This window comes from Leptinotarsa decemlineata, unplaced genomic scaffold (assembly GCF_025532065.1).
Source record: "Leptinotarsa decemlineata unplaced genomic scaffold, Ldec_3_MD MMD2_tig00005379, whole genome shotgun sequence".
In the NCBI taxonomy this organism is placed as follows: Eukaryota; Metazoa; Arthropoda; class Insecta; order Coleoptera; family Chrysomelidae; genus Leptinotarsa; species Leptinotarsa decemlineata.
The window spans coordinates 19737-40599 of NW_027412621.1; the positions used below are offsets into that span (position 1 = coordinate 19737).

General features: G+C 37.1%; 2 protein-coding genes across 2 annotated transcripts; both read right to left on the reverse strand.

Moving 5' to 3' along the window:
- Window positions 1–1723: 1723 nt before the first annotated feature.
- On the reverse strand, window positions 1724–4719 carry LOC141484255 (uncharacterized). Its single transcript, XM_074179334.1, has 2 exons — window positions 4357–4719; window positions 1724–2505 (listed from the first exon to the last, which is right to left on the reverse strand). Exons 1-2 carry the CDS (start codon window positions 4717–4719, stop codon window positions 1828–1830), a joined length of 1041 nt encoding a protein of 346 aa, XP_074035435.1. The 3' UTR covers window positions 1724–1827.
- Window positions 4720–9627: 4908 nt separating this feature from the next.
- Window positions 9628–12581, reverse strand: LOC141484256 (uncharacterized). The gene is made up of 2 exons (XM_074179335.1): window positions 12210–12581; window positions 9628–10640 (listed from the first exon to the last, which is right to left on the reverse strand). Exons 1-2 carry the CDS (start codon window positions 12355–12357, stop codon window positions 9691–9693), a joined length of 1098 nt encoding a protein of 365 aa, XP_074035436.1. The 5' UTR covers window positions 12358–12581; the 3' UTR covers window positions 9628–9690.
- Window positions 12582–20863: the final 8282 nt, after the last annotated feature.

Sequence of the window (20863 nt, forward strand, 5' to 3'; positions counted from 1 at the left end):
TGATCAATTTTATTATTATCGTTGAAGTGAAGATATCGATGGATGAGACATAACACATGGATCAATAAGTCCCGAGACTAACAATGAAAACAACATTTTTTTACAAAATTTTTTTTTATTCATCAACATAATCTCCTTTTAGGGTAATACAATGGTTCCAACGCTTTTCCAATTTTTCAATACCATGTTTATAAAAAAATGTATCTTTCGCTTCAAAATAAGTTTTAGTTTCAGCGATGACCTCCTCATTTGAGCCAAATCTTTTTTCCTGGAGCATTTTTTTAAGATCAGCAAAGAGCCAGTTGTCACTGGGGGCTAAATCTGGTGAGTATGGGGGGTGGGGAAGCAGATCAAAGCCCAATTCGTTTAATTTTGCCATTGTTTTCATCGACCTGTGGCAAGGTGCATTGTCTTGGTGAAAAAGGATTTTTTTTTCTCTGCATGTGCGGTCGTTTTTTTGCGATTTCCTCCTTCAAACGTACCAGTAAGTCAATATAATAATCACTGTTGATCGATTTACCTTTTTCGAGGTAGTCAATGAGAATCACGCCATGCGCATCCCAAAAAACTGACGCCATCACTTTGCCAGCTGACTGCTGCGTTTTCGGACGTTTCGGACGGCTTTCGCCAGCTGTGCGCCACTCAGATGACTGCCGCTTTGACTCTGGAGTGTAGTGATGTATCCATGTTTCGTCCATGGTCACGTAACGACGCAAGAAATCTTTTTGTTGCGAGTAAATAGCGATAAACAGCTTTCTGAATCGTCGACTCGTTGCTGTTTTTGTTCCATCGAAAGCAATCGCGGCACCCACTTAGAAAAAACCTGTTTCATGCTCAATTTTTCATGAAGGATAGTAAATACACTTCCATATGATATCTGTGTCATCTCAGCAATCTCACGGAGCTTCACTTTACGATCTTTCATTACAATTTTTGTCACTTCACTCACATTTTCCGGTGTAAAGCCGCGGTCAGACTATGCTGTTTAGCAGCCGCTACTAACCAGCCGCTGGTAAATATCACCATCAGCCAGCGGATCTGAGGGGTTCACATTTAAGGTAACTAGCCGCTAGTACAGTTGATGTTGGTGACTTGAAAACATCGTGTGTGGTGTGTTGTGTGCATCATGTCATCTATTGGTGTGAGTCGTGAAGTTCTGAGACGTGTGTTAAATATTGGAATAAAAGAGTTGTGTGAACAGATGTTGAAACGGAAGAAAAGGCGATGGTGGGTTAGATCCTGGATATTAAGAAGAAACAATCTGGGGGCATCAGCAAGACTTTTTAAGGAACTAGAATTGGAAGATCCGTCATCTTATGCAAACATTTTAAGAATGTCAGTTCCAAAATTTAAAGAGCTATTAGAGTTAGTCACTCCGCTTATCCAGAAAAAAGACACCAAATTCCGTCAGGCTATTCCAAGTAAAACAAAACTAGAAATAACTTTACGTTATCTAGCAACTGGAGACAGTTACAAGTCTTTGGCCTACCTGTTTAGAGTTCCTCATAACTCAATTTCAGTGTTCGTTCCAGAAGTGTTGAGCAGCATTTACGAGGTTTTACAGCAGTTTATCAAGGTACAGTAGTAGGTACATTATTTACTCCTATTTGTGTCTGTAGTTAGCTTATCAAATAGAAAATAATTGACCTTTTCTGAAAAAACGAGCAAGAGATATTTTCTTACAGGAGAGTTAGGAGGCCTAGGACAAGAATTTATAAGCACATTTTACTTTTAACAATAATGTAGTTTATTAATCTTCTTCACTTTGTGTATAACAATTAATTTTGTTATGTAAAACAAACTGGAAATATTTTAGTTTCTGGAAAGTCAGTTATTAAAATCGGCAAGGTGGGTCCCAGCATCACAGATTCCAACCATGGCTTGGGATACAATGTCCAAACCTCCAATGTCGTCTTGGTTGGATATACCTGGTGTTTGGCCAGAGCTGTTGTGACTGAATGGTGACATCTGAGAAAAAGAGCTACCGCTGTACGGTGACATCAGGGGATGTGGGGTCGAACAAGAGCTACCGCTGCTGTATGGTGACTGCAAGCGCTGCTGCATCGAACACTGTCCTTGCTCATTATCCAAACAGAGCAAGCGTTCTGTTGTGATAAGGGTGTTAATCTTGCTTTGTAGGGCGATGAAATTTCTTAATGGCATCTCCCTTAATTGGCTAGCAATATACTTGCCATATTTGTCGAATTGATCTTCGTTTTCAGCAACTAATTTACCTATATCATGCAACTTATCCACTGACTTTTCAAAACGTGTTTGAGGTTTCTTACTACCAGAAGTTGTTTCAATATGATTCAAGTGACGAGATGGGGGTAGCATTTTTTCAGGAGATCTTTTTGCTGCTTTATTACCTGATGCAGAAGGCGTTGAATACTTATTTCTTTTTGAAGGGCTTGGAGTGTTAATCTTGACAGAGGTGATTGCTTCGGTGTCCTCAGATGGATAGTCGTAGTCCTCATTTTGCATTGCCATCTCCGTAATGTGGTCCTAAAAAATAAAAAAATTGAAAAAAAGTAGGATAAGAAAATAACAATTTAACTTATAACAATTAAATATACACTTCCAGACGGTAAAATTATTATAAATTAATTTTATATATTAATATAATATATAATATAATATAATATAATATAATATAATATATAATATATTTTTTTTATTAATATAAATTAATATAAATTTTTTACAGAGTGTTCCGTAAGTAAGAACCTCGTACACAAAATTCGTAATGTGTTTCGTTGGGTCAAAATAAGCAAAAAAGTTCATATTGACAAAACTTTAATCTCGCGTGTTTTCCCGTCTTTCGGTCTCTCCAGATTTTGTACAAAAAAATACGAAAGTCTGTAACGATTGTTCAAAATCTTTACAGGCCGACAGACGCGAGAAGCGAGATAGAACTTTTGTCCATATCAACGTTTTTGCTTATTTTGACCCAGACAACCAAACTACGAAAGTTTTGGTACTTTTACGGAACCCCCTGTACATTTAAGAAAATTACAATTGTTACTTTTGTACGTTCTATTTCAGGTACCTGATAGAATAGCTGAATGGAAACAAATTCAAAAGTCGTTTGAATGTAAGTGGAACTTTCCTGATTGCTGTGGGGCACTGGACGGAAAACATATCAGAATTCAACGACCTCCAAACAGCACTTCTCTATTTTATAACTACAAGGGGACATATAGTATTGTTTTATTTGCCATGGTGGATGCAGAATACTGTTTCAGATATATTGACGTTGGATGTGATGGCCGATCTAATGATAGTACCATTTACAACAATTCCACTTTGAAAATTGCTCTTGAGAGAAACCTTTTAAACTGGCCTATAGGAGGACTTTGCGTTGCCGATGATGCATTTTGTCTCACGTCTTACATGTTGAAACCATATTCACATAGAGGTCTCTCTGTGGAAGAGCAAATTTTCAATTACAGACTATCTCGAGCTAGGCGTGTTGCTGAAAACGCCTTTGGTATCTTGGCCAGCCGTTTCCGCATATTCAGCAGACCTATTCCGTTGGACGTGGGTACAGTGGAAATTCTTGTAAAAGTAAGTTGTGGTCTGCACAACTGGTTAAGAATAACATCATCACAGACGTATATGACCCCGGGATCAGTTGATGAAGAGGACTTGATGACAGGAGTTATAAACCCAGGTGAATGGCGCCAAGACCCTAACACTATGTCTCCATTACAAAGACTGTATGCATCCAACAACTACAAACAAGAAGGAAATGACGTGCGCGAGTGGTTTTACCCAGGAGTTTACAACAACCTTGGCTGTTCCTTGGCAAATGAAATCTATCGGACATGAATGTACTGAAAGCGACTAATTTGCCCAAGAACTATCTGATACATACACGAAGAAATGTTTGTTTATTAGGAAAATTGACAGTATTTGTATGTACATCATTTTCCCAAATAAACTTTAATTTGCAGAAAAACAATGTTTTCCAAAAGTAATTGTCTCTACCTTAAAAATTCCACGATTACCGTACTAGATTAGTTTTTAGACTACTTTAAAAAGATTAAATTTGTACTAAAATAAACTTTAACCAGTTAACTGGCACTTTGACGCATACAATGGTTTTTATTGGTTTTAGCCAAAATGAGGGGCAACTTTTAACATTTTCAAATGAATTTTCAAAACCCTAATATTTTGCTCCTGTATAGGCTTATACTTGACATGTTTTGTGTACATTTCGTCAAATATTAAACAAACCTTTAGTAATAGTTAACAAATTTATACAAGTAATAAAAACTTAGTTTTGAAGAATAATCTTTAAGTTTTATATTTTTAACACAAATCTAAGGTATGTTGCTATAATTTTAAACTTACCAGATTCGATGATGAGTCACGACCAACAATACTACTGCTCCAGAACATTTGGGCTGCCGAGAACCACACCAGTCTAGGTTTGTAGACGTCATCTGCTCCCGCACCACTCTTCTTTGACTTTTTTATTTTGTACACTTCATTTCGATAAGTATCTCTCAAACTTTTTATTTTTTTCTTCAGTGGGGCCAAATCTACTTTCAGTCCTCGTTCTTCAAGTTTCTGCAATAACTCCTTATATGCTGAGTCTTTGGCATTTCTGTTGATATAGTCTGCACACGAAGCGTCCCACAGACAAGGATAATTTTGGAATATATCTAGGAAAGTAATTATATCTTTACCCGACCACTTGTTACTGTCGACCATATTCACTGGAAAAAATGAATAGAAAATACAGTAGAATAGAAAAATATAGAAAACCAACACTTCTTTTAACTAGACACGTGTTAATTCACCAGCCGCTTGTGAGCTACTAGGGGTTCACATTGGCTGGCTGGCGCCAGCGAGGAGATCACGTGACTGCCTGCGGATGGTAGGCAGCGCTAAAAAGTTAAACATGTTCAACTTCCGATTGTGGCTAGTCCGCTGGCATTCACCAGCCGCTGGTTCTGGGTCAGACTAGGCTGCTTGCTGGCAATATTACCAGCGGCTGGTTAGTAGCGGCTGCTAAACAGCATAGTCTGACCGCGGCTTAACAGCTTCCACAGGTCTACCCGAGCGTTCTGCGTCATTTGTGTCGGTACGACCACGTTTAAACTCGGCAAACCACCGACAAATCGTTGCTTTTGATGGACAAGAGTCCGGGTAACATTTTTCAATCCATTCTTTCGCTTGCACGGTGTTTTTACCCATTAAAAAACAATGTTTTATCAGAACACGAAACTCGGTTTTTTCCATTTTTTAAACAAACTACAAAACGACTTTACTCTAACCTCGATAACTCAGCTGTTTCTGGTCCGATCGACTTAAAATTTCGACACGTTTCAAGCAAAGGTTAGTACTCTAGAAAGACGTGGTTACTGGTTTACTAAGAGCGCCATCTCTGGGTTAGTCTCGGGACTTATTGATCCATGTAGTACTATTACTGACCAAATGATTGAATGTATCTGGTTGTGTTTCCCAGTAAAGCCTTCTATTTGGCACTTTACAATACCCGGATAAGAACAGAATTGCAAAGTACTTGTATAACTCATCAGAAGATAATCTAAATTCATGATCACCTTTGAAGGCTGCATACTTTTCACTTTCATCGCAAATGAATTTCATGAATTCTTCATCATAAAAAATTATGAAAATATCGATTGGTTGCAAATTTTCATCTCTAATTGTTTGAACAAAGCTTGGTTCTGGTGTAACGGGTAATTTTGATTTTTCATTTCTTGTTTTCAAGTTGACTGTATTCCACTGACGTTTTTTGATGTTTCTTTTGATTTCTTTCTCTTTCAACTCCTTAGAGAATAAAATGGATTGCGGTTTATTATCTTCCGAAGATTCACTGTCGGATGTTTCAAGGTCGGTATCACTAACATGTTTTTGTGGCAGTAAATTTAGTTATGTCTTCACATTCTCATCATCAACGCTAAAAACCTCCATAGGTTCTCTGAGCACTCCCTTTCCAATGTTTCGGATGGTACCTACATCTTCTTCGTCGCTCGGAGCATCGTCTTTGTCACTATCGGCAGCATTGTTGGGAGGAAGAAGAATTAGCTCCAATTTCTGAGCATGTTGCACTTCCTCATAGTCTTCGTCATCAGAACTTAATTGTTCAAGATAATTTAGCAACTCTTCTGCATCTCGAGGATCTTCTGGGTTATAAAATTGTTTTCTGTAAAAAAGGAAAAAACTAGTCACCAACGCCCAACGTATGATATATCATACAGTGACTAAGAATTGAAAAAAAAGAATAATTTTACCGAGTTGTCCCACTGCTCTTAAGGATATTACTTCTTAGTATTTACATTATGTGTATAGCTTATAAAAAATACTCTAGGACATAATTTGCAAGAATTCCACCGAAAAGAACTTACCTCAATGGCATTTTAGAACACAGTCAGTAAAAACTATCACAAAAACAACTGTAAAACCCAAATTTCACAAATCTCGCTCAACAGGCTTTGAATATAAATGAAATAAACCTTCAGAAACAGGCTCTGACAAGAACTGGTACAGAATGCACTATATGACAATGTTTACTTAACCTCAAATGCACATGTGTTTTGTGTATGATAAATCATACGGTGGGCGTTAATGGGTTAACACAATTGCTATTTCTTTGTTGAATTTTACAAGGTATCTATTAAAGGCTTATAAGCATATATTGAATTAACCATAAAAAAGTATCAGGAACAAAATGATAAAAATACTAGAGAAAATGAACAAAATTTATATGTTAAATACTTCACTAATTCCTTAATAACTAGTCTAGAAAACAAACCAAATAAAATTTTTGACAACCAACAGATTATTTTCTCATAAAACAAAGTTCTGCTTTTATAAAATAACAACGGTTTCCATTGAACACAAATGAACTCGTGATGCACTGTTGTGGTAAGGAATATTGCTTTAGTCCTAGCTCAGCACCAAACCGTTATTTTTAACATGTTTTTCTATCATCAAATGATAATCTTTAAGCGAAGATTAAACAAACATTACATCGGTAACATTAAAAATATGTTTATCATGTTACTGTAAACTTCCATGAGGACATTGTTCAATTACACAACACAACAAAAAAATATTTTTTGAATGTTTCCTACACTAAATTAGTCAATTTCTACTAATTTTGGGGTGATAAAAACGAAAATAACAATGAAAAATTTTTATTAGCTCTGGTTTTTGAGATACACAGTACTTAATCTTAAAGAGTAGTTATACTATACGTGAAAAGTGAAAGTACATAAAACAATATTGTTATGTTTCTTTTAGAATATTTTAAGTACAAAATTTATAAAAAAAAACATTATTCTTAGTGTTTTGACAAATAAAAGAAGTTTGTACCACCAAATTTCAATTAAGTCCATCCGATTCATTGTAAGATCGCTGTCGTTTAGCTTGTCTTTTATAAAACACTTCTGGAGCATCCCTACACACAGACCAGCAGTAGTCTGCAAGCATTGCTTCATTCCCTGATATCTCTGTTCCATTAAGGCAATGTTTTGATGGAATCTTTCTCCATGTTCGTCACTCACAGCTCCACAGTTTTGTGGGAAGAAATTAAGATGAGAGTGAAGAAAATGAATTTTTAAGGACATGTTGCATCCAAGTTGGTGGTAAGCTTGAAGAAGCTCTTAACCAATGCTGTGAAGTTATCATCTCTTTTGTTACCTAAAAACCCATGTACAACCCCCTTAAAGGCTTCCCAGGCTCTTTTTTCATTTCCTGTTAAAATCATGTCAAAAGCAGGATCATTTACGATTTCACGGATTTGAGGCCCAATAAAGATGCCTTCCTTGACTTTAGCATCACTCAACCTGGGAAACTTTGCTCTCAAGTACTTAAAAGCTTGTCCTTCCTGGTCCATGGCCTTCACAAAGTTTTTCATTAGTCCCAACTTAATATGTAATGGGGGAAGGAGAACATCCTTAGGATCTACAAGAGGCTCGTAAACTACATTTTTCTCATTAGGGTTTAGGTCTCGTGTAGGCCAGTTCATTTTTTATAGTGAGATTTTCTATCCCGACTGTCCCACAGACACAAAAAACAACAGTACTTGGTGAACCCTAATTGCATTCCTAGAAGTATAGCAATGACTTTCAGATCACCACAGATGTGCCACTTGTGTTGTTCATATTTGATTGATTTCAGAAGTGTTTTCATATTTATATACGTTTCCTTCATGTGAACTGCATGACCTATAGGAATAGAGGGTAGCTGATTTCCATTATGCAGAAGTACAGCTTTTAAGCTTAGTTTTGAAGAGTCTATAAACAGTCTCCATTCAGATGGAGTGTTATCCAAATTCAAGCAGTCCATCAAACCATTAACATCAGAACAAACTACGAGGTTTTCTTTTTTCTCAAAAAAGGAAGCAAATCTTTTTGACGCTGTCTGTACTGAGATATTTTCACATCATGTTTTAGAAGATTCCACAATTATATGTGAAAAGTAATAGATTTGATTATTGTCGTTACTCACCTTCGCTTATAAGCAGCTTCATTCACTAAAGTGGGATTATCATAATTCATTTCTGATAGGGATTCTTCAGCAATTGTTGAAAGGATGGATATAGATGACTGACTGCTTGATGAAGAAGGCAGACCCATGGCTTTGGAGGGCAGACTATTGGAGGACGTTGAAAGAAGAATGTTATTCTCTAGCAGGCAGGCTGTCAATTGTGGGAGGTGATCTGTCATTTGTGGGAGGCGGGCAGTCAACTGAGGGAAGAGAACAGTCAATTGAGGGAGCCAGGCTCTCGATTGTGAGAGGCAGACTGTCAGGCATAGGAGCCAGACTTTCAGGCATAGGAGACAGACTTTCAGGCATAGGAGACAGACTTTCAGGCATAGGAGGCAGACTTTCAGGCATATGAGACAGACTTTCATGCATAGGAGACAGACTGTCAGATGCAGAAGACAAACAGTTACATACTGCAGACAACCAATTGCACACGGAGGGCAAATCATCGGACTTGAAAAGAATTGGTGAAACAGTACTTGAAATGAAACTGGAATGATGAATACGACTGATCCCCTCTACGCCTTCCACCTCAATAGGTACATTTTGAAAAATACGTCTGGGTTTCATTTTCTTCTGTACAGACCTGCCCTCTAAGGCAAGGCGCGCACTGAAGTAGTGTGGTAGTAGCGAGGTATTGGAATGGTGAGCGGTATAGGGATGGTGAGCATATGGCGTGGCGATCAAATAGCAACGAAGTGGTATGGAAATGGTGTAAAGCGCATTGTAGTGGCAAACAACGTTGGTGTCACCGATTCATCATGTCGTCCTCAGAGGATGAAGATGTTCTTTTACTTGTGCAACTTGCTAACCTGAATGCTAAAAATCAGGAGAAGGAGAAAAAACACTATTGGGTTCATCCCTATGGCAGAAAAATAAAGAATTTGGAATTTTTAACGTATATAAAAAGGATTTGAACTTGGACGACCAAAAATTTAAACTTTTCTACCGAATGAAGAAAGGGACATTTTGCAAGTTGCTGACAAAACTACGCTCTATGCTTCAAAAAAAGGATACAAACTTCAGAAATTGTGTGTCTCCCGAAGAAAGACTTCTAGTAACACTGCGGTAAGTACGATAGAAAATATAAATAATAAGCACTTAAAATAATAAGTATTTATTAACCAAATGCAAACTTATAAAACATTATTTTGTAACGCATACTTAGAAGGTATCTGGTAATAATGAGGTTTTTAGATAACTATACTGACTATTTGGTAATAATGTATCTTGTGTAGGTAGCTGATGTACTGTCGAAAACGAAATATCTTCATAAGATGGCTGTGAATCAGTTGTCTCACATCGAGGTGGAGTACAGTTAGTACATGCTGCAGATGAACGGATGGAAGACATGCTGTCTGCAGCAAGCGATGAATAAGTAGGAGTTGGGGAGAAGAGAGGTGCAGAAGTAAGAGGTTCATCCAAGATTTCACCGGCAAGATTTAGGACTCTCACTTTATATTTTCTTTTCTGCTTGTCCGTCATTTTTTTCAAGTCTGGCAATAAACTCAACAAAAACTGCACATCGGCGTCATCATTAGTTAAAGCAGGTGGTCTATAGGATGCTTCCTTTTTTTTATTGAAATATTCCAATGCAGATTTGTTAACGTCTTCCAAAGTTACTTGATTCTGAGTATTTTTTATTATTTTAGGTTTCTTTACACCGAGTACTGACAAACTGGATACACTTCTCTTTTGTTTTCCTTGCTTTGGATCACGGGAATCGTTTTTTACATTTACATTTGATACATTCTGGTCGACTTCTTCAGTAATCGACTGTTCACCATCACTATCGTTATTTCTCCCTTGATTATTTTCATACGTTCCAGTTTTCTTTGCACTTCCTAATTGTTCACTTTCAAGCTCTTCGGTCTGTAAGCCTTCCGTAAATATTTCTTCATCAAGTATATCTGCCGCTTCATTATCCTTTGGTGCGCCAACATTACCCTTAGGTTGACGTGACTTTGTGAATGGTAAAACAAAACATATGTACTCCGAGAGATAGTAAGGGCGTTTTACTGATGCTCCAGATCCAGATGGCACGTATGTCTTTAAATGTTTTGTGTAACTTCCACGTAGATTCTTCCACCTTTTCTTGCAGTCCGCAACGGTAGCTGTAATATTAACATATATATTATATATGTATATATATATATATATATATATATATATATATATATATATATATATATATATATATATATATATATATATATATATATATATATATATATATATATATATATATATAGTATATATATATATATATATATATATATATATACATATATACATATATATATATATATATATATATATGTATATATATATATATATATATATATATACATACATATATATATATATATATATATATATATATATATATATATATATATATATATATATATATATATATATATATATATATACATATATATATATATATATATATATATATATATATATATATATATATATAATATATATATATATATATATATATATATATATATATAGTATACATAAGGAAATGCAAATCATCCTAGCTTTTTGGACACTATTGAAAAAAAAATGCAATTTCTTATATTTTGGAAAGTAAATGCCATACCGCTTGCTGCGCTTGTAAGGTAAAACAAATTACTAAATTATTGTCTTTGTTTCCAAGTATTTCGCAACCGGATGCAATCTAAAGGCACTATCGTGTTATTTTTGAGAGGTCATACTACCATTAGGGAAATAATTGCGAGAACTTCAGAAGTAATTTGGGAAGTTCTACAACCAACTTATCTTCCTAACCCTACCAAAGAAACATGGGTACAATCGGTTCAAAGATACTGGGAGTTATGGAACCTGCCAAATTGTGCTGGTAGTATAGATGGTAAACACATTAGGATCAAACGTCCACCAAAGTCAGGTTCCGAATTTATAAATTACAAAGGGTATTTTTCCATTGTTTTGATGGCTGTGTCAGATGCAGATGGATGTTTTTTGGCCATTGATGTAGGAGAGTATGGCCGAAACAGTGACGGGAGGGCATTAAAAGACAGTAATTTTGGAAAGAAATTAGCCAACGGCACTTTAGACTTACCAGACCCATCTCCATTACCAGGACAAGACACAAATTTTCCATTTTATTTTGCTGCAGACGAAGCTTTTCCATTGATATGTACTATGATGAAGCCCTACCCTAAAAGAGGCTTAACAAATAGGAGAAGGGTGTTTAATGGAAGGTTATCAAGAGGTCGCAAATCAGTTGAGTGCGCTTTCGGAATGATGTCATCCAAGTTCAGAATTTTACACACAACAATTGGTCTTAATATAAATACAGTGGACAGTATTGTTAAAGCAGTATGCGTATTGCATAATTTTATTAAAAAAGAGGAAGGTGTATTTTCGCGCTCACGAGGAAAGAAAGGAAACGATGATGACATAGAAGTAGAAAATGAAGAACAGCGTGATCCAAGACTCTCAAATCAAAGAAGAGCTACCAATCCAGCAATTGCTACACGAACGAAACTCTGTGATTTTTTCTTCACAGTGGACGGCTCACTTGAAGGTCAAAAAAGATTTTGTGTATGAAGACAAAAGTATTAACACTTATAAACAATAGGCATGCGAGTACTGGAGAATCACAAAATAACCAATATATTTTTCAAAGAACCAAATTTTTTATTACTTACCTTCTTTCCCTATGTCTTTTGCAATTTTGGACCAAGCCCGCTCTTGCACATGGCTCATATGATAATCCTCCCGCGTATTATCATATAGACAGGGATATGCCTCTACAAGGGTTACAAAATGTATGTTGAATTCATGGTCATCTTGCATGTTTTTTCGTTTTCGTATAATTTTATTTTCATTCACAAATCCACGTCGTCACCAGTCGCTTGCCACTCGAAAATTAAGCTTGTCCGAGCTCAGTGGCACCAGACTGACATCACGCCACCTGCAAAATACCACTTCACCACTATTCCATTTTGATACGCGCGTCTTCATTTGTTTACATAGACTTTACCGATTCCACGTGCCACTTGATCATCACGCCACCGCCACGGCACTTGCTGACCACTTCAGTGCGCGCCTTGCCTAACGAATCAGTAATCCGTTCTGTTTTTTTCTACCCATTGGAGTTTTCAACTTTGCTTCATTTGGGTTGCCAATGTTCAAATTTTTCTCCAAGACAACCTTAAGTTTGCGTGTGTTATGTCCCACAGCAAAATTATATAAGGGAAGAAAATCTTCGTTGAATCCATTTATGACAATTTTGTAACGTTTCCCCAATATGAAACACTCCACCTTATTATCCTGTGATATTATTTCTGACCTGGGAATGACCGTCTGCATTCCATTGTCAGTAGTTACACGTGCAAAAGCTGCCATGACGTGGATCACTCTTGATATATAAGTGAATACAACAATGACAACATTTAGCCAAAAACAAACGATGGAAAAAAAACAACGACGTAAAAAAAACAACGACGTAAAAAAAAACAACGACGTAAAAAAAACAACGACGCAAAAAATAAACGACGAAGCCAAAAACAACCCCAAAGTATACTTCATCAACCAACCCTGAAAAACGTTCAATAGACAGTGATTTATTATTTTTTTTCCCAGCAACTTTAAATCTATTAATTTTTATCTTTAAAAATTACACAAAGCAGGGAAATGTATTGAAATACATAAACATAAAAAAATAGCAAGTGATGCGAAAAATGAAAAATATTTTTCAATATTTAATTCGTCTAAAATAACATAATTGACAATTTTCAAGCTAACATGTGACTTTGCCATTTGCAAAAAGTGTTTTCTCCATGTAGGTATTTCATTGTTCAAGGCATTAACTATTTTAATTTTCATACTTTGACTGTAGAATTTTAAATGTTTAGCTGACAAGTGATGCGAAAAATGAAAAATATTTTTCAATATTTAATTCGTCTAAAATAACATAATTGACAATTTTCAAGTTAACATGTGACTTTTGCCATTTGCAAAAAATGTTTTCTCCATGTAGGTATTTCATTGTTCAAGGCATTAACTATTTCAATTTTCATACTTTGATTGTAGAATTTTAAATATTTAGCTGAGGATGAATCTATATATACCATAAGATAATTGAGTTACTATCAAAGCAATTAATTCAATTGACCAACATCCAACTCTTTCATGGCGAAAAAACCGTGGATAATTTCACTTCAATCTCTACTAATAGCCAAATTAAAGAATATTTGAATTCACAAATATATGCAGAGCAAATCATCGACTTCCTTCCGAACCTTTCATCTCGAAATTCATATTGGGTACCTGAAGGATATGGGCGGTACCATAGTCAGACTTACCCTATATACAATAATTTTTAAATTTACAATAATATGCAGAGTAAACCATCGACTTTCTTCCGAACCTTTCATCTCAAAATTCATAATGGGTACCTGAAGAGATATCAATTGAAGATCCCGAGCCTTATAGGAATTTCATGAGGTTATCTTGCCAAAAGTTTCAAGAGCTCTTAAAACTAGTTGAACCTGAACTTACAAAGTCAGAAACGTGGATGAGAAGTCCTATTGCTCCTCAAATGAAATTGGAAGTAACATTGCGTTATCTTGCCACTGGTGACAGTTTTGCTTCCTTGCAGTATTTATATAGACTACCGAAAAGTACTATATCAGTATTTTTACCAGAGGTGTTTTTGACAATATATGAAGCCCTTGCGAACTATATAACGGTACGTTAATGAAACACCCACCTTTTTTCATATCGTATAGTAATTTTTTTTGTATGGGTTTCAATATGATTGATGATTTCTTTTGGAGAGTATGCAATAATAGTTTGGTCATGAGTGCACATATTTTCAATGCTAGTTATATTTGGAAAAACAAAATACATTTTAATTTTGTAATACTACTTTAAATATTCTCATACTCATCATCAGATGCTAAGAAAGCCGATTCTCGAGCTTGGTGTAAAAGGTCGGAACACTGAGAATAAGCTGTGGAAGATGTGTTGTACTGCTCTGCATTTGTTGCTGCAATGGTTGTTGTTCAGTGTCTGAATAATAAGAATTAGTAGATGTGGAAGGTCTGCTGTCAAACTGCTTGTTGTCGACTCGGCGTACTGGAAAAATGAATTTCGTCGTTCATTTTTCGGTTTTGTTTCCGACGATGCCCGGCCAGGGAAGTGAGTGTACTCGTCGCCGCCGAAATCTCCACCAGAGACCAGAGCCGGGAAGTCCCCTTGACTCCCGGATGATCTTGTTTTCCCAGTGTAACCGAATTACACGAGAGAAAGTAGTTGGTTTCTTTAAAATTCAAAATCGAATTAATTATTTTTAGTTCCCTAAAAATCTATCTAATTCTAAACACAAAAACTCGCGAGGGTACGGTGAGACACCACGTTGGCCGCTGGGACCGGTCTCAGAGTTTCCCTAACGATCCCTATCTACGAGAGACTCACACCGCGAAGTGAGCGGCCTACAATTGTTAACTCCGAAGATGCGAATAGTCCCGGGGACTCAGGGCATTTAAGCCGCCGAGCGTCAATACAATGAGAGTCTTCTCGTGAAGACTCTCGGGTAGGCGTACCTCTGGCTGTATTCACTGTGGTTGCAGTCAATACGGCGACAGAGGCCTCTTCCTTTGAATCCCACGTCGAATCTCGGAGTCGAGGCAGGTACCACTGTGAATGCACACAAAAGTTAGTGAAATTGTCTGTTTGCTTACCAGCTTAAGTCCACAGCACACAGCACACGAATTCACTCGGAACTAGAAAGTCGAATCGGTTTAGTTTGTCTTGAAAAAGACAGATTTGTTTGTGATCGTTGTGATCATAACGAATTCTTTCTGGAGGTAATTTTTGTTTTTAATTAAATTACCTCCCAAACACTTGACTCGTAATTGCTCTGGCAACAACCGTTGTACAACACTAATCTGCAGCCAATACCCAAGTATCCTTTCCGCTATCTGAATCGGGTTTTTGCAAACACGGGACCGTCTATTTGTTTCCACAAAAATCTCCTAGGTTATCCCACTGGATAACGAACTCCAAACTATTAGTCTAACCAGACTAGTCCGAATTCTATTCGAGTTGAGAACTCTTTCTCAACGCAGGAAGTTGGAAATGTAGCCGCTACTAATTTGTAGTGTATAATTCAACACACGTCGGATGTACAGTGAAAAACTAACAATCGTTTTACGATGGTTGAATAGCAGAACTTAAAGGCAGCTAGGCGAGTCATCGAACAGTGTCCGAAAAATCCATTTCGCGTTTCTTAAATATAAAATCGCGAAAGAGTTTCTCGCGCGTGGTTGGCTGGCGTCAACTCCGCCTACCTCGCCGCGAGAGCGCAATGCGAAATGAATTTTCGTCTGCTCCTGAACGTTGAGTATATCGGCGTTCAGGCTACAGTCCGCCGTTTGGACTTATGTCCTCCAAAACGGTTTGGGTTTGGAGGACGGGAGGGGTGCTCGTAGTCCAGCCGGGTGCGCTGGACGTCACCTTCCCATGCTCCATTCACCTCGGTATGGGCGGAGGCGTGCACAGCTACACCGACCCCGCCGGTTACCTCGGTCACCGTTTCTTCACGTCGAGACGGCCGGCAGGCCTCCCAGACCTGAGTCCCAGGAATTTCGGGACTCAGCTTCTGTCTGAGCTCGACGGAAGGCTGGTTCGTTGCTTCGACTAGCTCGTTGAATGCCTCGATTTGTTTGAACAACCTCGCCCGCCATGAAGGCATCCCCAAGGCCCAGCTGCCTTCAGGATGCCCCCTGGCATTCCACCTCCCCCTAGCACTTCCGCTAGGGCCTCAGTTGCACCTTCACGAGAGATGTAAGGCGCTCCTGTGCACCAAACATCTCCCTCCCAGGAACCACTAAGGGTTTGGGCCTGGGGGCGTCGCGACGCCTGGCGTCGGACGACCTGTCCTGCTCCTCCGTTTCTACGTTTTACGCCCGCCGGCGACCCGTCGAATTCACATCCCACGTCGGAGTACCCATCTCCCAGGTACTCGTCCCTGAAGATGTCCTCTTCACTTCCGAAACCCTCCTCATCTCGGTAAGCCTTTCCGCGTTTAAACGCCCGCCGGCGATTCCTCTTCATTTCCGAAATACTCAGTATTTCGGAAAACATTTCTGCGTTTAACGCCCGCCGGCGATCCAGATTTGAGTCCTCTTGACCAAATCTCAGCTCTATTTTTGCGTTTAACGCCCGCCGGCGATTCCTCCCTGAAGAGTCCCACGTTGCACTCGAAACGTTCCTCGTCTCGAGTGTGTCGGCTGCTCCTGCATGAACTCTTGTCTGAGGTCGACAATGGCCTTGTAAATTCGAAATTGGTCAGTGGTACAGGATGGCTGTACACCCTGTACATGTTCACTTTAGGTGTCTCTACATATGTAGCTAACACCTCTCGTTGCCTGAAAATCTCTACGTTTTCAGACAGAATTGTCTTTGGAGGGATTCCATCCTCCATCTGTTTCATCGCCACCGATCTTGGTATAGCGGGATTTCGTGTTGACTTTAGCATAGCGCGGAGCCCAAACTGGGGCGCGCTTTGTGCTTTCGAAGTTTTTCCCTCATTGGGAAGCTTCTCGGAAAACATCTCCTGATGTTCCCTTGCTACATTTTCCTCCTGGAAAATGCTATTCCGCTGGTTCTCCGGAGTTTTAAATTCCCTAATTCGATTTAACACAAATTGAATGTCCGAATTTTTGCTGCGGTTTGAGGACTGAGTCCTTTGAGAAGTTTCGTTCTTTCTAACTAAACGACTTGCAATGGAGCCGAAAGTGCCACGGTTTTGTCGCTCTGCGACCACGGAAGAGGTACTAGTGTCCTCATTGATCGAAAAGTTTCGGTTAGCATGAGACATCCTCAGACTAGATGTCTCAGCTGGAGTTCTGGGAATACTGCGTCCCGCGAAAACAGATTCCATTGGGAATCTGTGTTCGCGAATTCTCTCAGTTCTAAAAAGAACTACAAAATGTCGATGAATCCTTTGAAATATCCACGAAGAATATCCAACAATCCAATCGTAGTAATCGCTTTCAAATGCTAGCCAAGGAATATCTCAATCGCCAGTAAAATCTCGTAAAGTAGAAGTCTTTCCAAATATCGATATTACGTATTCTCAATCTGAAAAGTATCTGAACGAAGAAAGTAAAACTCTGCATATTTATATGTTTGTGGACGAGCTCCAATCGGCCAATCATATCTCTCAAAAAATCACATCCACTTCGATCGACTAAAAAATCAATAATCACGCCATGCCCACCAGCCAATCAAAAGCCGGGCCGGTGACCTGATTTTGCCCGGGGGCGAAACCGTTGCGAACAAACAACTGCCTAACGGAAAGTTTAACGGAAATTTCCGATTTTCCAACTTTTTCCCCGAAAAATTTCAACTTCATATTCGAATAGTATTCAACAATCCGAAACGAAATTACTGATGAAATTTTTTCGATATCTCTATTCCTTATGGCTGTAAACTGCATTTGAAAGTACAAAGTGCGAGATTTGGTCGAAGCTATCGAGACTTGATTACTCCGATACTTCTAATTCCAAATCCGACAAAAATCTAAATAAAATCTGAACCAGTCACGCTACAGAAATCGTTCTGGTATCAAACGAAAGCTAATTAAAAGTTCTATCGATGTCTCTTAGAAGAAAACATGATTTCCCTATCTAGCTGAGTGAAAACGGCATTTTCCTGAAACTGACCGTTTTCGCCTAATATAAAATAAACGAATGCCATTCATCTTGCAAAAGATTTCCTGACACTCAGGAGATGATATTTCAATGCTAAGTAACCGTACTGAGCTGAAAATATCATAAAACATAATTTCCATTTTTCCAAGTTTTCCTCAGAGTGTGCGGAGCTTGCACTGAGGCTCGGGAAACAAAGCAAATAGTTTTGTTTCACGACAACTTAGAATTATTTTTCTACTGATTTCATTCGCGTTTAAACAGTTTAATATTGTTTTATTTTTCCGATTTTTGTTGTAATGTCTTAAAGTAATTATTCTTTTACTAATAAGACAGTTTTTCTATCTTTTCATATTTCGATTCCTTGGGTATTGACGACATGCCGGTGCATTTGTTGCTGAAATGCTTGTTGTTCAGTGTGTGAATAATGAGAATTAGTAGATGTGGAAGGTCTGCTGCCAAACTGCTGGTGCATTTTTTGCTGGAATGGAAGGTGGGCTAATCTTTCAACGATTATTAAGATCCTGAATTTGTCCTTGCAAAATAATAACACTTCTCAGAGGAAGTTCTCGTAGTTGTCCTGAATATGTTTTGCAAAGGCATCATATTGATCATCGGGTTTATTCTCACTTTTGTTGACTATTTCTTTCAGGGACTCTATTGCTTTATCAACGCCAGAACCAGATGTAAGATTTCTAAAACTCTATTGCGTTTTGGAGCTTGGGATGTGATTGATGGTTCACTACGTTTCAAAGACTGAGGTGTAGATGGTGTTGGTGACTTTGGTGGGATGGTTTCTTCGGCGTCAGTTCCGGCAGTTTCGTGGTCCTGGAATAGAAAAATGTGCTTGTGAATGAATATATAGAAAAACCAGAAATTCCAGTTCTATTATATGTGGAATCATCCTTAAAATTATAAGATTGTAATTTCTGGACACCCTGTACATTTAAATGTTTTTATTGAAAACTGTACTGAAACAATGGTAGTGATTTTTTATTGTTTTTTACAGGTACCTTCAACAGAAAAAGAATGGAAAGTTATTGAGTCAGGGTTTTCTACACAGTGAATGATGATGCAGTATGGTTTGATGCAAAATGTGGTTGGACATCAAAGTGAATGGCAAAACTATATTATTGAAGTTTTATTGATAAAAACATTCAAAAATACCGAAAGAGTTGAAATTTGCTCGTTTTTCTTTCTAAACGGGAATAGAGAACCGATGCTTTTATATAAGTTTTAGTCAGGGTCAAAGGGATTCCACTATGTATAAGTATTGTAAAACAATAAGAAATCTGTACAGTTATTGGTTAGATGCAGAAAATGGTTTCGCCAGGAGTAAGAATCATTTCAGTAGATGCAATTTACATCACATTTATGAAGATCTAGATGGGGATCCAAGAAAAACATAAATAAAATTTTTATACACATTTGCCGATAAATAAGACATAACAATAATATATATTATTCATTTCAGTCATTTAAATTATTTTATCTAGTTCTAGTTGGAGTGTCAGCAGCAACAATACTTTGCACCAATTGCAATGAAGAGTGAAAATTGAATTGAGATACTCTACTACACAGATGCAACAAAAAAAAAAACGGAAAATCGACGAAAACGATTATCAAGTTCCGGAAAAAATCGTTTGAATATATATTCTCCTAGATAAGTGGTGAAATGTTTTTTCTTGCAACCAAATCTTGGATGTTATTTCGGACTTCCCACATTCTCTCAACGGATTGTGTATTGGCACCTAATATATATATATATATAAATATATATATATATATATATATATATATATATATATATATATATATATATATATATATATATATATATATATATATATATATATATATATATATAATATATATAGTTGTTATACAATATGTTAGTATTTGTGATTATTTTAAGTGAATTGTTTTAATTAATTTTTTATATTAATAAATGGGTTCTGAATTTACTTGTTATATTTTTTTATTATTATTATATGTTTACTAAAATTTTGACAACCTGTACTTTAGGTGATACCCTATCCTAAAGGAAACTTCCTACCTTGTCTAGCTCAGCTCAGTCGGATTTGAACAGCATGCAGCGCCCTCTCTCTCCACAGGTAGAGTTCTTGGACAGGTCTTGATGTTTATCAAAATTTATTGTGCCAAATGAAATTTCAAAATGCTAAATAAATATAATGTAAAATTTGAAAAAAAAACAGCATTGATATTAATCACCTTATCGCTACCAGAATCTGCGAAACTTAACTTAATCTAAAATGAGTACAGATTACCACTCTATGGTAATGTTTGTTCTATGATTTCTAACCTTTATCATAGAATGACATTTTCTGTTTGTGAATAAACAGTGAATGACTGGAAAGTGACAAATATTGATTTATCGACAAAAACAATTTTCACAATGTTATGATTTGTAAATTAATGTTCGAAATGGTGAAATAATATTTATTGAGTTTGTGATCACTGAATGATGAAAAAGTCTCTCCTGCCTCCTTATATCAGCAACATGTTTTGGAATGGTATATAGGTTTTATTTTACCTTAATATGATCTAGAAGCTGTGACTGGTCTAGTTGGAATTTCTAAAACTGATATCCTGGTAAGTTTCAATTAGCTGCTTGTTCTCAC